Here is a 22,847-nt window from a genome sequence, read left to right on the forward strand (position 1 = left end):
ATAGGAAATGAAACATGTTTGTTGTTTCATTCTTTGATAGTACTGTGTGGATCAGGACAAGATCATCATTGTTTTAAGACACACCTTGAAGCAGGTAGCGGCGCCGAGTACAGCTGAGTAGAACCAGGCCGACAGATGTGATGGAAAAATGTGCAAAAGGGTGAAAACTGATTTGAATTAAAAAAAAAAAAGGTTTTATTGTAAAAACAAACAAACAAAAAACTTACATTTTTACAAAAACATTAAATAATCTTAATTTTCATATTTACAGTTTTCTTTTTCATTTACAGGAAACATCACATTCACTGAATCCTTTCACAATAAAAGTCACATAATATCACACAAGCTTTTCGCTACAGCTGAATCAGCAGCTCCTCTGATTGGTTAACGTCATGCTACAGTGCTTCTGACAGCTTAATATCAGTCTTCTTCCTCATTGGCTGCTGGTGTCTCAGTAGGCGGAGCCTCGTCCTCAGAGCTGGTCTGACGAGCCGCCGTCCGAAACAAACGCATCAAATCTCGAAACCTGCGAGATACCTGGAGATACGAGGAAGAGTTACTGACACAGAGCAAAGAATTGGCCAATCGCAGCCCCAACAGAAGTCGGAACAGCCAATCACCTCACTGGGAGTCTTGTTGCTGAGCAGAGTAGAGATCGCCTGGAATGTGTTCTGATTGGCTCCGTCCTGCTGACAGGTCGTCAAAATGACTCTATCTGCTTCTCTGAACAAAAAAAAAAAAAAGAAACAACATCAACAAACAACAAACACAACAATATCAACAAACAAAACAACATCAACAAACAACAAACAAAACAATATCAACAAACAAAACAATATCAACAAACACAACAACAAACAAAACAACATCAACAAAAAACAATATCAACAAACAAAACAACCAACAAACAGAACAATATCAACAAACAACAAACAAAACAACATCAACGAACAAAACAACAACGAACAAAACATCAACTAACAACAAACAAAACAATAACAAAGAAAACAACATCAACAAAGATAACAACAATGAACAAAACATCAACAAACAAAACAATATCAACAAACAAAACATCAACAAACACAACAAGAAAAAACAAAACAATATCAACAAACAAACACAACAACAAGCAAAACAACATCAACAAACACAACATCAGCAGCAGCAAACACAACAACAAGGTTAACCACAGAGTCAGTACTCCTGCTGCTTTCTAAACAAGAGTTCAGAAGAGCACAGAGGAATCAGAGGAGCACAGAGGAGGTCAGAGGAGCACAGAGGAATCAGAGGAGCACAGAGGAGGTCAGAGGAGCACAGAGGAATCAGAGGAGCACAGAGGAGGTCAGAGGAGCACAGAGGAATCAGAGGAGCACAGAGGAGGTCAGAGGAGCACAGAGGAATCAGAGGAGCACAGAGGAGGTCAGAGGAGCACAGAGGAATCAGAGGAGCACGGAGGAGGTCAGAGGAGCACAGAGGAATCAGAGGAGCACAGAGGAATCAGAGGAGCACAGAGGAGGTCAGAGGAGCACAGAGCAGGTGTACCTGGTCCACAGGATCACTTTCTCTCCGCTCGCTGTCAGAGAAATGTTCTTGGCACAGACGGGGAGGTCAGGAGGAGGACTGGGCCGTGGAGGAGCAGAGGTGGAGGAGGTGCAGGTGGATGGAGAGCTGGTGGAAGAGGAGGAGGAGAAGATAGTGGGAGAGGTAGAGGAGGAGGTGAGAGTTGTGGTGGAGACAGAGGGAGAGGAGGAGGTAACTGAGGTTGAAGTGAAGATGGAGGAGGTGATGGAGGCAGTGGAGACAGAGGAGGAGACAAAGGGAGAGGAGGCAACAGAGGAGGTAACTGAGGTTGAAGTGAGGATGGAGGAGGTAATAACGGAGATGGAGGAGGTGGAGACAGAGGATGAGACAGAGGGAAAGGAGGTGACAGGGGAGGTAACGGAGGTTGAAGTGGAGACGGAGGTGTGGGAGATTATGGAGGAGTTGGAGGGGTTTGAGGAGGAGGTGGAGGAGGCGATGGTGGACTTCAGCGCCTCCTCTCTCCGGCTCCTCTTCACCGAGGGGCTCTGCTCCTTCTCACTGTTCTTCTTCTCCTCCTCATCTTCATCATCCTCCTCTTCATCCAGCTCCTCCTCCTCCTTTTCGTCAGTCAGAGGGAACGAGCCTTCCCATGATGCACCTCTCTGATCTGTGAGAGGAAACAACAGAGTTACACAGCACACCTGTGTGTTCATTGAAACAGGTGACAGGTGATCGTGTTACACACCTGGCTGTGGACTGTCATTGTCCCCCTTCAGGTCCAGGTCTTTGTCACCTGGTTCATCGTGGGCGGAGCTTAACTGGGAGTACATAGGGTCTAGTCTCTTCATGGCTCTGGACACGCCCCCTGAGGTCTGAAGGAGAGATCAACAGGTGAGACAAGTGTGTCTCTACCTGTCACTCATTCGCACCTGATAAAAAATGACAGACCTTGTTGCCGTGGCAGCGAGGGCATCCTTTCCTCCTGAGTCTGCGAATCTTTGCATCACGACAGAGGCAGGGCCAGTCTTTATCTGACCAATCACAGTCCTGGAAACAAATCACACAGCAGTCTGAGAAGAAGTCCATGAGTGAGAGCAGACTAAAGGTTCCCTCCCTGTGTTTTCAGACCTTGTAGTTTCTGTGAGCGTCCATCTTCCTCCTTTGGCGCCGGCTTGTCATTGGCTGGATTTTATGTCCCTCTTCTTCCTCTTCAAGCTCTGGGAGCGTCACTTCTTCGAACCCACTGGTGGCTCCGCCTCCGGACACCTGGCCAACACCCTCACCACCATCTGACCCACCCCCTCCATCTTCTGGCCAATGAGCTTCTTCAAACTGGCCAGGGCGGGCCACAGGTGGGCGGAGCTCCTCAAAAAATACCCAAAATTCAGCTTGTAGATGGGCGTGGCCTTTTAGCAGCGTCGCCATCTGAGCTTTTAGCTGAAACGCATGAATCAGCTGATTTTACCTTCAATACACTGAACTTAGATTATCAGATTATTGATCAATAACTGGAACAAACCTCCAATCACACATTTTGACTTCTAAGTGGATTTTTGGTGGCTTATTGTTGACGGACATTAAAGTCCACCTGACCCTCTCAGCTCACTGTGTTGTTGTGTGACCTCCAGTAGTTACTGATACTGGTTGAACTGGTCTGTGTACAGGTGATAGTGATCACAGGTATGCTGGTATGTTCGTACCTCGTGGATGCTGGTTGGACTCAGGTCTGGACCGGTCTGCAGAGCCTTGATGATCTTCTGATAATGTGATGGATTATCTCCAAAACTGATCTCCAACTGTCGCAGGAAGCGACGGCTGCGTTCGAACGCCTGCTGCTCCTCAAACTGTCGGGACAGAGTGACATCACAAACACAGAAATGTTCACTGACCTCACAGGTGACTCAGTCTGTGAAACACCTGTGATCCTACAATGATCCCGCAGTGACACACCTGTGATCCTGCAGTAATACACCTGTGATCCTGCAGTGAAACACCTGTGATCCTACAATGATCCAGCAGTAATACACCTGTGATCCTGCAGTGACACACCTGTGATCCTACAATGATCCCGCAGTGACACACCTGTGATCCTGCAGTAATACACCTGTGATCCTGCAGTGAAACACCTGTGATCCTACAATGATCCAGCAGTAATACACCTGTGATCCCGCAGGGACACACCTGTGATCCTTTAGTGAAACACCTGTGATCCTTCAATGATCCTGCAGTGACACACCTGTGATCCCGCAGTGACACACCTGTGATCCTTTAGTGAAACACCTGTGATCCTACAATGATCCTGCAGTGACACACCTGTGATCCCGCAGTGACACACCTGTGATCCCGCAGTGATACACCTGTGATCCTGCAGTGATACACTTGTGATACACCTGTTCTGCTCACCAGTCCACACTGAAGCGCCTGCTCAGGATGAAGGAATGCAGCAAAGTCTCGAAGGAGGTCTGTCCGGTCTCCGAGGATGCAACGCAGCTTCCTGAACAACAGAATCACTTCCTGTCCGTCTCCTGCCTGTTCAAACTCGTTCAGCAGAGACACAAAGTCTTCCACCTGCCCAGGTATGTCCTGTAGTGCTTCACGCACCTGCAGACACACAGCAACAGTCAACTACAGATACCTGCATCAACATGACCTCACCTGTGACAGGGTGATCTAAACCTTTGAAGAGGAGCCTCATCTGATAAATTGAATGAATCATTTTGTGATCTCTGCTGATTAAAAGCAGCAGATGAGAAACACTCAGCTCTGTGACTTCATGTACAGGAACGTCATGTCTTGTCGTCTCACCCTGTTCAGGTAACTCTGGGCAAACGCCACATCTTTGCTCTCTCTGTGCGGGTCATTGTCCACAATTTTTTCATCGTACAGCAGTAATAGTTTATCAGTGTCTTTACTGTGACGCTCCTGACGACTCCTCCTCAGACCGCGAAGAGGTCGGCTTCGACCTGCAGAGACAGAGAGGACGAAATGTAAAAACACCGTCTGGACTAATTAGAGCAGAGATGAAGAAATGAACAAGCTCTGACCTCGTCCTCGTCCAGGACACCTCCCTCCTCCTCTGGGTGTCCCCTCTCCTGCTGGCATCTCCTCGTCTCTTCCCTCCTTATTGCTCCTCCCCTCACCTGACTCCTCCCCTTTAGTGCACTCCTCTTCCTCCTCCTCTTCCTCTTCCTGAGAGCCAGGGGAGGTTGGAGAGTGATCCTCCTCCGAGTCTCCGTCTGCACAGAGCCGCCGCTCCGCAGCCAGCCACGTCAGCTGCTTCATGGTCTCCTGAAAAGGTCAAACAGTGATGCCTGGTTACATGTTGTCGAGTCTGAACACATTTAAGAAAATCGTATCTGAACTCGCCACAGTGAGGTCAGTGAGGTCAGTCACAGTGAGGTCAGCTACAGTGAGGTCAGTGAGGTCAGCCACAGTGAGGTCAGCCACAGTGAGGTCAGTGAGGTCCGTCACAGTGAGGTCAGCTACAGTGAGGTCAGTGAGGTCAGTCACAGTGAGGTCAGTGAGGTCAGCCACAGTGAGGTCAGTGAGGTCAGTCACAGTGAGGTCAGCTACAGTGAGGTCAGCTTCAGTGAGGTCAGTGAGGTCAGCCACAGTGAAGTCAGTCACAGTGAGGTCAGTGAGGTCAGTCACAGTGAGGTCAGCTACAGTGAGGTCAGTCACAGTGAGGTCAGTCACAGTGAGGTCAGTCACAGTGAGGTCAGCCACAGTGACGTCAGCCACAGTGAGGTCAGTGAGGTCAGCCACAGTGAGGTCAGTGAGGTCAGTCACAGTGAGGTCAGCCACAGTGAGGTCAGTCACAGTGAGGTCAGCCACAGTGAGGTCAGCCACAGTGAGGTCAGTCACAGTGAAGTCAGTCACAGTGAAGTCAGTCACAGTGAGGTCAGTCACAGTGAGGTCAGTGAGGTCAGTCACAGTGAGGTCAGCCACAGTGAGGTCAGCCACAGTGAGGTCAGTCACAGTGAAGTCAGCCACAGTGAGGTCAGTCACAGTGAGGTCAGCCACAGTGAAGTCAGCCACAGTGAGGTCAGTCACAGTGAGGTCAGCCACAGTGAGGTCAGCCACAGTGAGGTCAGTCACAGTGAAGTCAGCCACAGTGAGGTCAGCCACAGTGAAGTCAGCTACAGTGAAGTCAGTCACAGTGAGGTCAGTCACAGTGAAGTCAGCCACAGTGAGGTCAGCCACAGTGAAGTCAGCTACAGTGAAGTCAGCCACAGTGAAGTCAGTCACAGTGAGGTCAGTCACAGTGAGGTCAGCCACAGTGAGGTCAGCCACAGTGAAGTCAGTCACAGTGAGGTCAGTCACAGTGAGGTCAGCCACAGTGAGGTCAGTGAGGTCAGTCACAGTGAGGTCAGCTACAGTGAGGTCAGTGAGGTCAGTCACAGTGAGGTCAGTGAGGTCAGTCACAGTGAGGTCAGCTACAGTGAGGTCAGCTTCAGTGAGGTCAGCCACAGTGAGGTCAGCCACAGTGAGGTCAGCCACAGTGAGGTCAGTCACAGTGAGGTCAGCCACAGTGAGGTCAGTGAGGTCAGCCACAGTGAGGTCAGTCACAGTGAGGTCAGCCACAGTGAGGTCAGCCACAGTGAGGTCAGCCACAGTGAGGTCAGTGAGGTCAGTCACAGTGAGGTCAGCCACAGTGAGGTCAGCCACAGTGAGGTCAGTGAGGTCAGTCACAGTGAGGTCAGTGAGGTCAGTCACAGTGAGGTCAGCTACAGTGAGGTCAGTGAGGTCAGTCACAGTGAGGTCAGCCACAGTGAGGTCAGCCACAGTGAGGTCAGTGAGGTCAGCCACAGTGAGGTCAGTCACAGTGAGGTCAGCCACAGTGAGGTCAGCCACAGTGAGGTCAGTGAGGTCAGTCACAGTGAGGTCAGCTACAGTGAGGTCAGTGAGGTCAGTCACAGTGAGGTCAGCCACAGTGAGGTCAGCCACAGTGAGGTCAGTGAGGTCAGCCACAGTGAGGTCAGTGAGGTCAGTCACAGTGAGGTCAGCTACAGTGAGGTCAGTGAGGTCAGTCACAGTGAGGTCAGCCACAGTGAGGTCAGCCACAGTGAGGTCAGTGAGGTCAGCCACAGTGAGGTCAGTCACAGTGAGGTCAGCCACAGTGAGGTCAGTCACAGTGAGGTCAGCCACAGTGAGGTCAGCCACAGTGAAGTCAGCCACAGTGAGGTCAGTGAGGTCAGTCACAGTGAGGTCAGCCACAGTGAAGCCAGTCACAGTGAGGTCAGTCACAGTGAGGTCAGCCACAGTGAAGTCAGCCACAGTGAGGTCAGTGAGGTCAGTCACAGTGAGGTCAGTCAGTGTCTTCTTCTGCCACCACTGTAGATCAGAACAGTTCAACTCTTTTGTTTTTGTTTACACTCAATAACGGGTACATGTTGTCGGGCGTCCGTTAGCTCAGTTGGTAGAACGGCGTCCCATGTGCAGAGGCTTTGACACCCCCCCATACTGGCTCTACTCGGTTTGACTCGGCGCAGCAGGGATTTACATTTCCGCCACAACTTGGCAACCTGCTTGAAGGTGTGTCTTAAACCAATGATGTGCTTGCAGAAGAAACACTGCTGAAAAAGTGGGCACAAGTGTTTTCTGTCCTATAACTCGTTCACTGCTGCTGCAGTCATGTTTACCTGTAGCTCTGGAACAGACAGCACTGACTCCTCTGACGCTGATGACATCACTTCCTCCTCGTCTTCATCCTGTGTGAGGTCATCGAAGTCCTCCTCCTCCTCCTCCTCGCCCTGCCGGTCCTGATCTTCATCCTTATCCTTCTCTCCATCCTCCTCCCCCTCTCCTCCACCGTCCTCCCTCTGTCCCTCCTCCTCCCCCTCTCCTCCACCATCCTCCCTCTGTCCCTCTTCCTCCCCCTCTCCTCCCCCACCTGATTCCTCCTCTCCACCTCCTCTTTCTCTCCCCACTTCATCCTCTCCAGCAGGCTTTTCTCCTCCATTCAAACTGACCACACCCCGAACTGTCCAGTCCTCCTCCTCGTCCTCTTCCTCCTCTCCTGCACAGGATGACAGAGGGCTCAGTGTTGAGGGTGAAGCAGAACTCTCCTCCTCCTCCTCCTCTCGTCTCTTCTCCTTTGTAGGGGGGTGTAGCCTTGTGGACACCTGATCATCCTGCCCTTCCCTTATTGGTCGGTGGATGTGTTGCCCTTGAGCATTCTGGGAGCTGACGGCTGGGGGAGCCAGTGGGGTCCACATCATCTGCAGGAAGAAGTACCCCGGCTTCATGGCCGCTGCTGTGCAAGGCATTCTGTTATTTGTAGGGTTGATCAGGGGGGGGAGAGGACAACTGTCCTGTTGCCTGGAAACACTCTGTGGCATTCTCTGGCCAATAGGAAGGCAGGACTGAATGATGTCAGCGCATACAGGGTGGGTGGGGACTGAACTACTGACACCTGGAGGGGGAAGGGACAGGTCTGCCTGTCTGTCTGCCTGTCTGTCTGTCTGCCTGTCTGCTGGGGCTTTGGCGAGTTGCGGCAGTGATGCATTATGGGCCAAGGTGAAGAGGCGTCTGTGGCGGGGATGCAGGGGGCGGGACTTATTGAGCCAGTGAGGGTGGAGCCTAAGAGTGCAGCCAGGGGGGAGGGAGGGGGGGTAAGAGTCCGAGGTGAGTCGGGTCTTCTGGATGATCAGCTGACTGTTCTGTAGGTGAGAACATCACAGAACATCAGAGAACCATCAGGTGACTCGACTGTGACATCACTCTGAATATAACAAGAGGAACACCAGACCACAAACACACCAGACACACACCACAAACACACCAGATACACACCACAAACACACCAGATACACACCACAAACACACCAGACACACACCAGATACACACCACAAACACAACAGATACACACCACAAACACAACAGATACACACCACATAAACACCAGATACACACCAGACACACACCAGATACACACCACAAAAACACCAGACACACACCACAAACACAACAGATACACACCACATAAACACCAGATACACACCAGACACACACCAGATACACACCACAAAAACACCAGACACACACCACAAACACAACAGATACACACCACAAAAACACCAGATACACACCACAAACACAACAGATACACACCACAAAAACACCAGATACACACCACAAACACACCACATGCACACCACAAACACTTATTTCATTTGTAACTCTGAGCTGAGTGATTCCAGTTAGTGTCCTCAGCAGCAGTGCTTGTGTCAGAGGCTGTTTGTCTGTGAGACCTTGATCCAGTTTGGCCTGTTGGAGGTGTTTCTGTCCACTGGGGGGCGCTGGTCTCCTGGCTGAACTCTGCTGCAGGCGAGCGATAGCGTGGGGACAACGCGCCGTGTCAGAAATGTCTGAAGACGTGAATAGACAGAGTTTAGACATGTTTCTGACAGAGACTGGCTGATGATGTGTGTCATGTCACAGTGATGTCACCTTGATGACATTGTTTTCTGGGGCTCTCGGTCCGCTCATCTCTCTGATGTGTTTCCTGAAGCTCCATCGACTCTTACAGAGCAGGTAGGAGCTGATCAGCTGATCCATCTGGAGCGTCCCCTCGAAGTGCCTCAGAGCCAGAACGATCAGCCTGCACAGGGGCATCATGGGAGATTATGATGATAAAACTTTGTCACATTTTCAGATCATCTGGGCTGGACAGTTTGTTTTCAGTGGGTACTGAACTGATGCAGGAAATATAAGTCGATGTTCCTGTCTCATGTTTCATATTTTAAATTCAGATCCAAATTCCTTCAGTGAACAGCAAACATTACAAACGTGACCTCATGTCTCCACACTCTTAAAGCTGTTTGTTGTGTTACTGTCCACACTGTGAACACACTATGTTTATGTTCCTGTTATTTGTGTATTAGTGTGTATTCACCCGTTCTCTCCTGGAGTGTAAACGCTCCGGTGATGTCGGGTGTGGTCCAGGCTGCAGACAGGAAGTAGTTCTGGGTAAAGGAAGATGGGTCTGGTGGCGAACAGCCAGGCAGTGTTGGCGGGCAGCACAGGGAAGGCATGGCCTACACAGAACCAGAACAAGAGCATCTGCTAGAACAACTTAACATGACAACAGTGTTTCCCACATAGACTTCACTTGGGAGGGCTGCCAAGGTATAATAACTGCCACCAAGTACATTTGGCGACCCATTTAAGCATTTTATACTTTTATTTTTTTAAATCTGTCCCTTAGAACAACGGCATCAGAGATCGATTAACCCAGTGATTAAAAGCCCTTCTGTCTCCAGTCAGTCACACCTGCTCTGCAGACAGAGACGCTCTCTGGTGCTACCTGCCTCCTGTAAACACACTGATCCTTTTTAATGTAGCCACTTAGAGAAACAGGGGGGAGAGGCAGTCAGTGTGCTGCAATACAGTTAAATCAACCCAGTGTAATGTAGACAAACTCTTAAAGTGATTCTGAGGACAGACAGTTGATTTTTGAGTCTCATTCTCACAAATCAAGCCCCGCCTCCACCACAGGTACACAGTCATTCTGTGGGAAACACTGAGATAAGATAAACTTCTGTCTGATGGGACGATTAACATGTTGACAGAGCAAGAGTTTATTTCCCTCCTTACTGTTTGTAGCAGGAGTCATCCTGGGGAGCCAGCGCCTGGAGGCAGGAGGAGCAGGGGGAGCAGGAGGAGGCTCTGCTGTCAGCCCCACCTCCTGTAGAAGATCCAGAGCCCCCTGCAGGTTACAAACTCTGAAACTGCTGCAGAGAAAAAACTCCTCCTGACGGCGTGCCAAGTGCTGCAGCTCCTCCTGAAGGAAGAAGAGATCGATTCTTACTGACTGAGCAGGCTGTGTTTGTTTTTTTATTTACTGACTGAGCAGGTTGTGTTTGTGTTGTTATTTACAGACTGAGCAGGTTGTGTTTGTTTTTTTATTTACTGACTGAGCAGGTTGTGTTTGTGTTGTTATTTACAGACTGAGCAGGTTGTGTTTGTTTTTTTATTTACTGACTGAGCAGGTTGTGTTTGTGTTGTTATTTACAGACTGAGCAGGTTGTGTTTGTTTTTTTATTTACTGACTGAGCAGGTTGTGTTTGTGTTGTTATTTACAGACTGAGCAGGTTGTGTTTGTTTTTTTATTTACTGACTGAGCAGGTTGTGTTTGTGTTGTTATTTACTGACTGAGCAGGTAGTGTTTGTGTTATTCTGGACTTGGTTTGCTCCACTAAACTCAACATTCAACAGCTATCCAGTCACAATCTGCACATTTCCGACCACCTGGCAATCACAATGAAGATTGAAATCCCTACCCCCACCCCAATCCAGAGCTGGACAACAACCTTCATAAACCTTGACTCCCTCTCACCTGCAGCTCTCTCAGCCTCTCTCACCTACTGTCTGTCTGCCTCACCTCCCCTGCCCTCTGATGACCCCACTAACCTGGTCAACTATTACAACAGCACACTCTCCTCCTGCTTGGATCAGCTTGCCCCCGCCAAAACAAAAACTGTCTCATTCACCCACTCTGCCCCCTGGTACACCCCCGCACTCCACCAAATGAAATCCCGGAAACGCCAACTGGAAAGACTTTGCAAGAAAACTGGATTATCTGTTCACCTTGTCACCTACACAGACCACCTACAACAATACAAAGATGCACTCAACGCAGCCCGGACCACCTACTAATCCCACCTCATCCACTCTCGCTCAAACAACTCCAAGGCTCTGTTTTCCACCATAAACTCACTCCTCAAACCCCATGACAACACTCCCTCATCATTCACAACTGAAAAGTGCCAATCATTCCTTTCATACTTCCAAACAAAAATAGACACCATCTACAGTAACCTCAACACCTCTGGGATCCCTCCCATCTTACCACCTGCCTCACCGCCTGCCACCATCCAGCCCCTGTCACAGTTCTCTCCAATATCTCCAGCACAGTTAAGAACTCTCATGACCGGGATAAAAACCTTCACCTGCACCCTGGACCCCATCCCATCCAAACTCATTAAGGACTGCCTCCCTGTCATCTCCCCACTCATCACCGACATCATTAACACCTCCCTCAGCTCTGGTTCTGTTCCCCTTCCTATCAAAAATCCTGGAACGTGCTGTAGCCTAGGGCTGCTCGATTATGGAAAAAATCATAATCACGATTATTTTGGTCAATATTGAAATCACGATTATTTAAAGGATTATTTTTCAGTTTGGAAACATGATGAGCATTTATTCTGCATTTCTCTCAAAAAAATACACAAAATGTTCAAATCTAAAATAATGTACAAATATGTATCCAACTGTTCTGCAATTTCTATAAAACATTTAATGAATAAAATAAATATACTTAGAAAATCAAATAAGACAAACGATAGGGTGCATATCTTTAGCTAAAAAGTATCCAATGGCAGCTGGTATTTTCTTGTGCCTATCCGAATTTGACGGACAAGGAGTCGCATTATACAGTGTGTCTGAGATCGATGTCTGACTCTGCGTTGATGTCGTGGGGGTTGTGGCCTTGTCTTTGCGAGGGGTGAAATTTCGCTGATGCGCCTCCGGAGGTATCAGAGGCAAAGTATTGGCGAACCGAACCAGTGTGAGAGGATAAGTCGGCGGCGCGGAGCGAGGGTGCGTCGGTCTGATGGTGTTCACTGTCTGATAACTGAACATGTCCATCACTCAACAAAATATAGAGAAATGTCCCACAAAGCAGCGTGACAGGACCAAACAACAGTGACGTAGTAACTGGTTGCGTCTTTGGCAACTTATATGAGGAAAAAAAATACCACAGTTATACGTGAAGTGTCTGTCCGACCGACTCTCATCACATTTCTACACGAAAAACAGCGTCTGTCCCCAGCAAAAAACTTAAACTCACCAAGTGTTTGTCACGGTGAAAAAAATCACCGCGATGGTCAGCCCTCCCGACCGAGGGTGAACTTAGTGAACCACGCGAGTGAAAGAGTCAGACAGTGTCCTGTTGACTGATGGCGATTATGTAATTATGTAATTTAGAGAAAAACGTAACTTGAGTGAGTGTCAGTCGGCAGGGCCGCGGTGAATGCTTTGGGGGAGGGACTGAATTGCGCATGCGCGTCTCTTTCAGAAAATCTCTAGGCTTACTGTACTGTAAAATGCCAAATGAATCGTTTCAATTCGATTATATTAGTTTGGAGATCGTTTGACCCAAAAATCGAAATCACGATCAAAATTCGATTAATTGCACAGCCCTACTGTGGCCTCTCAAATCAGAACCCACCTTACCTCCAATAATCTCTTTGAATGCTTCCAATCCGGTTTCTGGTCAAAACACAGCACAGAGACAGCCCTCCTCAAAATTACCAATGACCTCCTCCTCTCCTCAGACTCCGGACACCTCAACATCCTCATCCTCCTTGACCTCACAGCAGCCTTTGATACCATCAACCACTCCATCCTGCTCTCCCAACTGAAATCTTCAGCCCACATCACTGGCACAGCACTCACCTGGATCCACTCCTACCTCACCAACCGTCACCAGTTCATCAGCGTTAACAACTGCACCTCCTCCACCACTCCCCTGTCACAAGGTGTCCCCCAGGGATCGGTGCTTGGTTCCCTCCTCTTCATCCTCTACATGCTCCCCCTTGGCAAAATCATCCATCATTACGGACTCCAGTTTCACTGCTACGCCGACGACGTCCAACTGTACATCTCCACCAAAGCCATCACCAACACCACCCACTCCACACTCAGCAACTGTCTCACTGAAATTAAAAAATGGATGCAAAGAAACTACCTGCAACTGAACAGTGACACATCAGACATCATCATCATTGGTCCCACATCCCACACCAGAACCACCCAAAACTTCAGCCTCACCTTCAACAACTGCACTCTGTCCTCCTCTCCTCACATCCGGAACCAACTCTAGTTCAACCACCACATTAACCACATCACCAGGACCGCCTTCTTTCACCTCAAGAACATCGTCTCCGCCCCTCACTCACCTTCTCTGCTGCCGAAACCCTGATCCATGCTTTTATAACATCCAGACTAGATTACTGCAACAGCATCCTATACGGCTCATCATCCAAAGTCCTCAATAAACTCCAATACATTCAGAACTCCATTGCCCGCCTGCTCACCCACACCCGCTCCCGAGAACACATCACCCCTGTCCTCCAAAAACTGCATTGGCTCCCCATCTCACACCGCATACAATTCAAAATCCTCCTGCTCACCCACAAATCACTTAACAACCTGGCCCCCACCTACCTCACAGACCTGCTCCACCACTACACCCCCTCCCGTGCCCTCCGATCCTCAGAGGGAAATCTCTTTGCCCTACCCCCTCGGACCAAGCACTGAACTTGGGGCGACAAAGCCTTCTCTGTTGCCGCCCCCACCCTCTGGAATTCACTCCCCAAACCCATCAGAGACAAACCCCCACACCTCCAAATCACTCCTAAAAACACACCTTTTTAAACTGGCTTTTAATCTGTAAATTAAATTAAATATGTCTAATTTTCTGTTCTTTTATCCTCTTCTCATTTTGTCTTTTTTTTCTACACTGTTTGTGTATCTTAATTGTATGTTACTCCACATTGTTCTATATTTTAATTGTGTTGATATTTTCATGTAAGCGTCTTTGAGCACCTGTAAAAGCGCGTTATAAATAAAATGTATTATTATTATTATTATTTACATACTGACCAGGTTGTGTTTGTGCTGTTATTTACAGACTGAGCAGGTTGTGTTTGTGTTGTTATTTACTGACTGAGCAGGTTGTGTTTGTGTTTTTATTTACATACTGACCAGGTAGTGTTTGGTGATGCAGGCTTCATGGTGCAAGGTGTCCACATGGTGACAGAGCAGGTGGACCTGAGTCAGCAGCTGCACATGCTGGGAGACAGAAACATTTCAATCACTCTGTTTCAGGTCAACTTCACCTGGAAATCCGAAGCTTGTTGTTTTGGTCTGAAAGTCTGACAACCATCAGGATTTTGTTCATGCTGGATATGAAGAAGAGCTGATCATAAACTAGGGGAAGGTGATGTCAGACTGAGTTACAACATGGCCAGTAAGTCTCGCGTACCTGCTGTATCTGCTGCTTTAGCTGCAGTTTCTGATTGTAGTCCAGGTGGAAGGTGGGGCAGACCCGACCTGGCAGTACAAAGACGGAGGTGATGGTGTCGGGTTGTGGTCTGGGGGTGTCCTTCAGAGTTGTGTGGTCAAAGTGATTAGTTGTGTCCTGCAGAGCTCTCCTCTGCTGCAGAGCTTCGTACTGTTTCCTGACTGTTCGTCGTCGCTCTGTTAACATGCTGGCTAATGGTGCCTCAAAACTACAGATGGCAGAAAGGGACAAAACTGCTGTAACACACAAACTTAGCAAAGTTCCCTCTCCACCTATCAGAGCAACAGTAACACAGCTGCTTTCTCACACAGGCTCCGTCTGCATGATTGCATAGCTTATGATGTGACATACTAGTGGTATCTTAAAGCTGTTGTTTGGACAGGTTTCAGAAATGGGACATTTTTGTTACAACACGTGAAAAGGAAGTGGGTGGAGCCTATAATGACTCTACATGTGTCCCCTCAGCGGTTTTCTTCTTCATGTGTTCTGTATGAAGAAGCAGCAGCAGAGGCCGTTTCTCTTCCTCCCAACCCAAACAGTCACAGCACTTCTCTGCTGCACCGTCCCAACAGGAGGACCGACATCTGTTTGCAACCCAAACCCCCCCGTTGAGGTGTGTGTTTATCCATCAGTGAACAAACTCTGTGCAGTGTTACCGTAAAGCCTGCGGCACATTGAATTTGGGTCCAATCTGTGTCTGGGCCTCCTCCTCCTCCTCCTCCTCTTCCTCCTGCTCCTCCTCCTGGAGCTGTACAGTGAATGGAGGTCAGCGTCAGTCCCGGACCCACAAGAGTTGTCCCAACTCATTATTAAGTTCTGACTCAACTAAAATCAACTACAACTTGAACTTGGTGTCCACACTGACAGTTCCTGAGTTCTTTAAATGATGAGTAATGTTGATTATGGTGAAACAGTTCTTATTAGGGACGTGATTCTGTTTAAATCCAACAGACAAAACTTAATGTGCTGCTTGTACAGAAATACAGACAAAATACCACGTTTACCAACAGCCAGGTAAACAATAGCAACTGTTGGTAAAGAACAGAACCAGTTTAACATCCTCTATGAAGACTAGAATCATCAGCAGAAACAACAGCTGGTAAAAACCAACTCACTGTATCAAAGAGCTCGTCCAGCAACTCATTCACTTCCCTCTCTGAAAAAGAAGAAGAAGAAGAAGAAGGACTTGTGACACTGAGGGGAGGACATAAAGAAGTCCTGGAAAAGCTCCAGTCCAACACAACACCTACTGGTGATCTGAACGGCCCGGTCCGTCCTGTAGTCCTCCAGGTCTGGTTCATCCAGGTCATCCAGGAAGTTGTACTCAGGATCGTCATCGTCATCAGCTTCCTCTGAAATATCAAACAGGTTCAGTCAGCTGTCAGAGAGGACAGCACATTGTGGGTAACACATTAGTTAAAAGGGATTATGACTCAACATTCCACCATAATTTGACAATCAATTATTTTGTTCTGAATCTAATCAGATGTGTGTTAACGGTTCAGTTGAAGCGTCGGGAGGAATAAATCCTGGCTGAATAAACAGAGGGTGTACAGAGTTTACTGTGCTGTGGTTAGTTACTCTTCACTTCCCACCTCACACAAATTTCAGTTTAGCAACGACTGGAAACAGACAAACTGTTTCACAACATGCAGACGAAATGAGGCAGACTTTTATTTTGACCTCTGACCTTCGTTGTCAGGGACCATGAGACCCTGAAGCCACGTGGTCCAATGACGGTCCCCCTTTCGCTGGGAAGCGCTCTGCTCGTACATGTCAGCGGTGATATCAGGGGCAAGAAGCTCCGCCTCCAGCTGGCCCATAGGAACGTTAACCAGACGAAGTTTTGAGCGTGTGCGGTACGCCAAACAGCTTGAGTCTTCAGCACCACCACCATCATCATCATCAACGGCTTTTCTGTCTAGACACTGAAAAAGAGGTAGGTAGGTAGGTAGGTAGGTAGAGAGAGAGACGGGTATGCAGAAGTGCGGGGAGATGCTTGGCGAGTGGGTGGGTGCGACAGCTACCTGGTTATAGGTGTAGGCAGGGCTGCAGTCCAACTCCTCTTCCACAGCATTAAGTCTCTCCAGGAAGGAACACTCAGGAGCAGTGAGGAGGTGCTGAGGAGCACAGCTTGAGTTCATCACCTCTTCCTCCAGGTATGTTAGAGATCTCTAAAACACAGGTCAGATAGTATGTCAAAGGGTCAGAGGTCAGAGTATCTGTCAGAGATCAAAGTACCTGTCAGAGGTCAGAGTACCTGTCAGAGGTCAGAGTACCTGTCAGAGGTCAGAGTTCAGAGTACCTGTTGGGCTTTATCAGTTCGCTGGTTTGCCAGAAGTTTGGGATGAGAGCCCTGATGCATTCTGGGAGGTGAAGCGAAGCTGTCTGCATCACTGAGGAAGGTCTGCAAACACACGCACACACACACACACACACACACACACACACACACACACACACAGGATCATGGTACGTGGTGACCTTCAGCTAGAATGTGTCCTGCAGCATTTCCATGGTTACAGTCCCAGAGAGACAGACAGTCAGGCAGAGAGACAGACAGGCAGTCCCAGAGTGCTGTCAGCTTTAGAGTCAACAAAAACACCTGTGCAGACAGGTGGGGAGGAGCCTATCAGCACAGAGAGAGACCAACATCCAGTCCGGTCCTGAACTCAGTCTGGTCTGATGAGGACCAGAGACCAGTCCTCCTGGGGTCCTCCTCCATCCTTCAGTGATCAATGCTCACACACAGTGTGTAGTTGGGCTTTTGTGTCTGAGGTAATGTTGAGGAACAGAACCAGCACCATGAGCTGGACCAGAGGAGGGGGAGGAGTTGGGTCCCCACCTGATACCCCTGACTCTGACCCACAACAGAAGGAGAACCGGTACCACACAGAACACGTTTCAATCACGGTTTACTGATCAAACTGATTGATTATCAGCTCACCAATGAGAAGACAATAAATCAAAGGTCAAACAATCACTCACCTCCTCAGCCGTGTCCTCCTCCTCCTCCTCCTCCTCCTCCTCATCAGGACAATACTCTTCATCAGACGAGTCTTCATCTTCCTCAAGATCAATGTCCACGAACTGAGGAGGCTGCAGGACAGACAGACAGGCAGAGAGACGGGCAGTCAGCCAGAGGGACGGACAGACAGGCAGAGGGACGGACAGTCAGGCAAAGGGACAGATGGACAGACTGATTTAGATAGCTTACCTTTACTGTGGTCGTGTTCACTGCTGAAAGACTCCAATTTAGTGGCTGTAAGCAGACAGACAGACAGAGAGACAGACAGAGAAAGAGAAAGAGAGACAGACAGACAGAGAGACAGACAGATTAAACAGACATGTTTGGATCTCCAGGTAAACTGTCAGAGAGGATTGTGGAGGTGTGCACTCACCTGTCCCTGCTGGACGGCCTGTTTCAGTCTGGAACGAGTCATCTTTGGCTCCTGATGAAAAACAGAAGGACAGACAAACAAACAGACAACACGTTAAAAACACTTTAAAAACACGTGAAGGCGTTTCACACAAGACAAAGACAACATGGACTCACAAACATGGGCAGGTCCTGAGTGTCTCTGATGGCAGCTTTCATCATGGCCACCACACGCTCATGGGTAATCACCTCCTGACACGGGACACAAGAACACGTGTTGACACACCAACCTCTTCTTACGTAAACTGTATGAAACACACACATTCACTGTGTGTGTGTGTGTGTGTGTGTGTGTGTGTGTGTGTGCACGCGCACTGCTGTGTTGTGTGTGTGACGCTCACGTGCAGGATGGCGCGCACGTTGCTGGACGTCAGGTTGTGCTGTCTTGACTTCCTGTCCAGGTCGATGTCCAGTCGTCCCAGTTCATCCTCACTGGACTCGCTGGTCTCCATGGTGACCACCTTCTCCCCCATTATCCCTCCACCTGAGCAGGAGACAGACAACACTTCAAGTGTTAAACACCTGGCTCCGCCTTCTTGCAGGTACACCATTGTCAGTTCACCCGATAACGCTCCAGTAACCTTCAAACCTTCAGACATGAAACAGGTGCAGAGACACACCTTCTTTATCATGTTACCTGTCTGTTCACACCTGGTCTACTAACAAACAACCTGTCAGCTGAGTTCAACCAAACTTTATGTAAAGCATGTTCATGTGTTTATTCTGTGTCACCTGAGACAGGTGTTCTCTCCTCGTCCTGTCTGTCCACAGTGGGACTTCCTGTGTGAGCCGTGGATGATGACTTCCTGTCCGGTCTGAAGATGATGGTCTCTCCATCAGTCCTCAAAGATTTACACCCCAGAGGACAAACATCTTCTTCAGCTGGACGTCGCCTCTCCGTCCACTGGATCACAGAGGAGACAGATGGAGGTCAACGTGTTGACTGAGTCACTTTATTGAAGCTTCACACTGAGTCCAGGTACTCTGATTGATCTGCCCATGATCTTATCTGCCAATATTGGTTCTAAATAGTTTGATCGGTGGTCTCTCGAATGGCCGATCAGATAAACATGCAAGACCGTTTATCTATGTGCTGCTAATACACCACAGCGTGCTGCAGGGCGCCCTGTCGTCCCAAAGTCAGCAACGACAGAAAGTTAGCTTAGTTAGCCTTTACGTAATATTAGCATGTTCACGACACTACATTTTAAAATACTGCAGCACTGCATCAAATACAATATGATGTCTGCAGTTCATGATCTGTTCGTTCTGAAGTAAATAAAGATCCTGTTTATTATCAGCACTTCAACTAACAACCTGAAGGTGTTCAGTCGCCCTTTTCACACAGAGACTCCACATTATCTCCACAGCGGAGGTTTGCCAACTCTCTGCCTTTGTTTGTTCACACAGAACCAAGCAGCTCCGGCGTAAAGACGCTCCAGTGTGTCAATTCATACAGCAAGCCGGCACTGCGGATCCAAAAGAGGCGTGACAGTAGGGGTGGGCGATATGGGCAAAAAATAATATCTCAATATTTTTGGGGATTTTGGCGATAACGATAATCAGTCGATATCCTTTAAAATGTGATTGGAATTGTCTAAGTTGGGGCTTGTGTCCACCAAACGCGTTTTTAGCGCTCAGAGCGCTCAAAAACTAATTTTCCCATTTCACACTCGACTACAAGGCGGGTAAGTTCCAAGAAACACGAACACAAGCATGTAGTCCGCCATTATTGTTGTTGTTATGAGACGTTGCGGCGTTCAGAGGTCGAAGGCAAGAGGTCGAGGGATGGGGCGAATCCTGCCATGCTGTAGAGAGCGTTGCTGCTGCACCGTGTGTTAAGTGGATGTGAGGAGTTTCCGCGTGCGTTTCAACCTATTTTTGGCGAAGTCATTTAAATACTCGATTAATGGAAATTTGCACATCGTCAAAACAACAATGACGATATTATCGCAAACGATATATATCGCCCACCCCTACGTGACGGTACACGTCATCATCATGATGGTACACGTCATGATGATGACGTTACGTGTTTCCCTCAGTGTCCTCCTGTTAATGTCAACATGTACCCGCTGACTGTTTATAATCATATGATGCTGTTATAAAGTGTTGTGATTGAGATCCTGACCCACCAAACATCCTGGAAAGTGACAAAGTTACATTTTCACTCTAAATTACATAATTACATAATCGCCATCAGTCAACAGGACGCTGTCTGACTCTCACTCGCGGGGAGGGAGGCTATTTTCTAGGGGAAAGTTCACTGAAGTCTCGGTCGGAGGGGGGGCTGACCATCACAACAGTAACTACAACAACACAACACTGAAGGAGACAAACACATGTGAGTTAAAGTTTTTTGCTGGAGACAGACGGTCGGTAGGACAGATGGGAGGACAGACGGGAGGACAGACACTTCTCCAGTATAACTGCAGTATTACTTTTCCTCATAAGTTGCCAAAGACACGACCAGTTACCACGTTACTGTTGTTTGGTTCTGTAAGGTTGCTTTGTGGGACATTTCTCTTTTATTTGATGAGTGAAGGACCTGTTTAGTTGTCAGACTGTGAACACCATGAGATCGACACGCTCCCGCTCCGAGCCTCAGGTTTACCCATTCACACAGACCCAGCTCTCCGCTGCTGTGGCTCTGATACTGCCTCCTCTCCACATCTGAAGCTTTCACACACAGTAACAGGATTACACAGAAATACACTGAACAAAAATATAAACACTTTTGTTTTTGCTCCCATTCATGAGCTGAACTCAAAGATCTAAAACATTTTCTATACACACAAAAGAACCTGTTCTCTCAAATATTGTTCACAAATCTGTCTAAATCTGTTAGTGAGCACTTCTCCTTTGCCGAGATAATCCATCCCACCTCACAGGTGTGGCATATCAAGATGCTGATTAGACAGCATGATCATTGCACAGGTGTGCCTCAGGCTGGCCACAATAAAAGGCCACTCTGAAATGTGCACTTTTGCTTTATTGGGGGGGAGTGGTCAGAAAACCAGTCAGTATCTGGTGTGACCACCATTTGCCTCACGCAGTGCAACACATCTCCTTCACATGGAGTTGATCAGGTTGTTGATTGTGGCCTGTGGCCTGTTGGTCCACTCCTCTTCAATGGCTGTGCCAAGTTGCTGGATATTGGCAGGAACTGGAACACGCTGTCGTATACGCCGATCCAGAGCATCCCAAACATGCTCAATGGGTGACGTGTCCGGTGAGTATGCTGGCCATGCAAGAACTGGGATGTGTTCAGCTTCCAGGAATTGTGTACAGATCCTTGCAACATGGGGCCGTGCATTATCATGCTGCAACATGAGGTGATGGTCGTGGATGAATGGCACAACAATGGGCCTCAGGATCTCGTCACGGTATCTCTGTGCATTCACAATGCCATCAATAGAATGCACCTGTGTTTGTTGTCCATAACATACGCCTGCCCATACCAGAACCCCACCGCCACCATGGGCCACTCGATCCACAACGTTGACATCAGCAAACCGCTCACACACGCTGTCTGCCATCTGCCCTGAACAGTGAAACCCGGGATTCATCCTTGAAGAGAACACCTCTCCGGCGCCAGACGCCATCGAATGTGAGCATCTGCCCACTCAAGTTGGTTACGACGACGAACTGCAGTCAGGTCGAGACCCCGATGAGGACGACGAGCATGCAGATGAACTTCCCTGAGACGGTTTCTGACAGTTTGTGCAGAAATTCTTTAGTTATGCAAACTGATTGTTGCAGCAGCTGTCCGGGTGGCTGGTCTCGGACGATCTTGGAGGTGAACCTGCTGGATGTGGAGGTCCTGGGCTGGTGCGGTTACACGTGGTCTGCGGTTGTGAGGCCGGTTGGATGTACTGCCAAACTGTCTGAAACGCCTTTGGAGACGGCTTATGGTGGAGAAATGAACATTCAATTCACGGGCAACAGCTCTGGTGGACATTCCTGCAGTCAGCATGCCAATCGCACACTCCCTCAAAACTTGCGACATCTGTGGCATTGTGCATTTCAGAGTGGCCTTTTATTGTGGCCAGCCTGAGGCACACCTGTGCAACGATCATGCTGCCTAATCAGCATCTTGATATGCCACACCTGTGAGGTGTGATGGAGAAGCGCTCACTAACACAGATTTAGACAGATTTGTGAACAACGGTAATGAGATAATAAAAAGTAACGGAAAAAACTTATATCTTAGTATCTCATTACTTACTGACTTAACAGTTAATTAGTACCTGTAACGGAGTACATTTTGCGAGTTACCCTCCCACACTGCCGGTGATCAATACAGACATATTCATATTAGAACTATAATATAATGAAGGCAGGCAGGTGACCCGGTTAATGACCCGGGTTAGGATCATAATCGTGCTAACTGACGGAGCAGCGGCCATGATGTTCCTGTGTGTTGGCGTCATTAGTTTTAATAACAACAGCAGCGGTTGCTGACCGGCAGCTAACGTAGCTAAGCTAACACAGCAGTCCTACTGAGCCTGCGCAGTGGCTGCTTCTGTGTGTGCAGGTTTGTGGCGCGAAGTTGAGCTGGAGATTACCAATAAAGAACCGGAAACATCAAACACAAACCTGAATGTGTCCGTCATGAAGAAAACTCACCTTCACACTGATGTCAGGACCGTCAGCCATTCGTTACTCCGTCATGTTAACTCCGTTAGCCTCTGAGAGCTGTTAGCTTCCTCAGCTCTGCTAGCTTCTCTCTGGCCAACAACAATAACATTTCCGGTCCGGGTCCTTCAAAATAAACGCGGAACATCATTGTA

At 48.5% G+C, this 22,847-nt stretch overlaps 1 protein-coding gene across 3 annotated transcripts; it reads right to left on the reverse strand.

Moving 5' to 3' along the window:
* Positions 1-177: 177 nt before the first annotated feature.
* gon4lb (gon-4 like b) lies at positions 178-22,787 on the reverse strand. Of its 3 annotated transcripts, XM_084357243.1 has the most exons (31): positions 22,305-22,452; positions 20,603-20,733; positions 18,787-18,958; positions 18,396-18,538; positions 18,172-18,246; positions 18,017-18,067; positions 17,833-17,877; positions 17,604-17,714; positions 16,921-17,022; positions 16,643-16,789; positions 16,306-16,543; positions 15,866-15,967; positions 15,731-15,771; positions 15,272-15,363; positions 14,577-14,823; positions 14,297-14,383; positions 10,124-10,310; positions 9,423-9,564; positions 8,978-9,128; positions 8,779-8,895; positions 7,167-8,186; positions 4,569-4,812; positions 4,330-4,487; positions 3,928-4,125; positions 3,225-3,368; positions 2,653-2,961; positions 2,473-2,571; positions 2,270-2,396; positions 1,546-2,191; positions 621-723; positions 178-537 (listed from the first exon to the last, which is right to left on the reverse strand). In XM_084357243.1, exons 1-31 carry the CDS (start codon positions 22,318-22,320, stop codon positions 421-423), a joined length of 5,562 nt encoding a protein of 1,853 aa, XP_084213369.1. In that variant the 5' UTR covers positions 22,321-22,452; the 3' UTR covers positions 178-420. The 3 variants fall into 3 exon arrangements, with proteins under 3 accessions (XP_084213369.1, XP_084213370.1, XP_084213371.1); XM_084357244.1 differs by lacking the exons at positions 20,603-20,733; positions 22,305-22,452 and adding an exon at positions 22,684-22,787; XM_084357245.1 differs by lacking the exon at positions 20,603-20,733 and having other exon boundaries at positions 22,305-22,450.
* Between the last annotated feature and the right edge of the window lie 60 nt (positions 22,788-22,847).

Source organism: Pagrus pagrus, assembly GCF_965226575.1.
Source record: "Pagrus pagrus genome assembly, chromosome: 7".
NCBI lineage: Eukaryota > Metazoa > Chordata > Actinopteri > Spariformes > Sparidae > Pagrus > Pagrus pagrus.

Bases quoted from the DNA above. Each gene is read 5' to 3' on its own strand.
- gon4lb (XM_084357243.1), bottom strand. The intron at 18,539-18,786 runs GTGACACAGAAT...TCTCCTGCTCAG, and splicing joins GGAGAGAACACCTGTCTCAG to GTGGAGGGATAATGGGGGAG. The intron at 8,187-8,778 runs GTCTCACAGACA...TCTCACCTACAG, and splicing joins ACAGGCCAAACTGGATCAAG to AACAGTCAGCTGATCATCCA.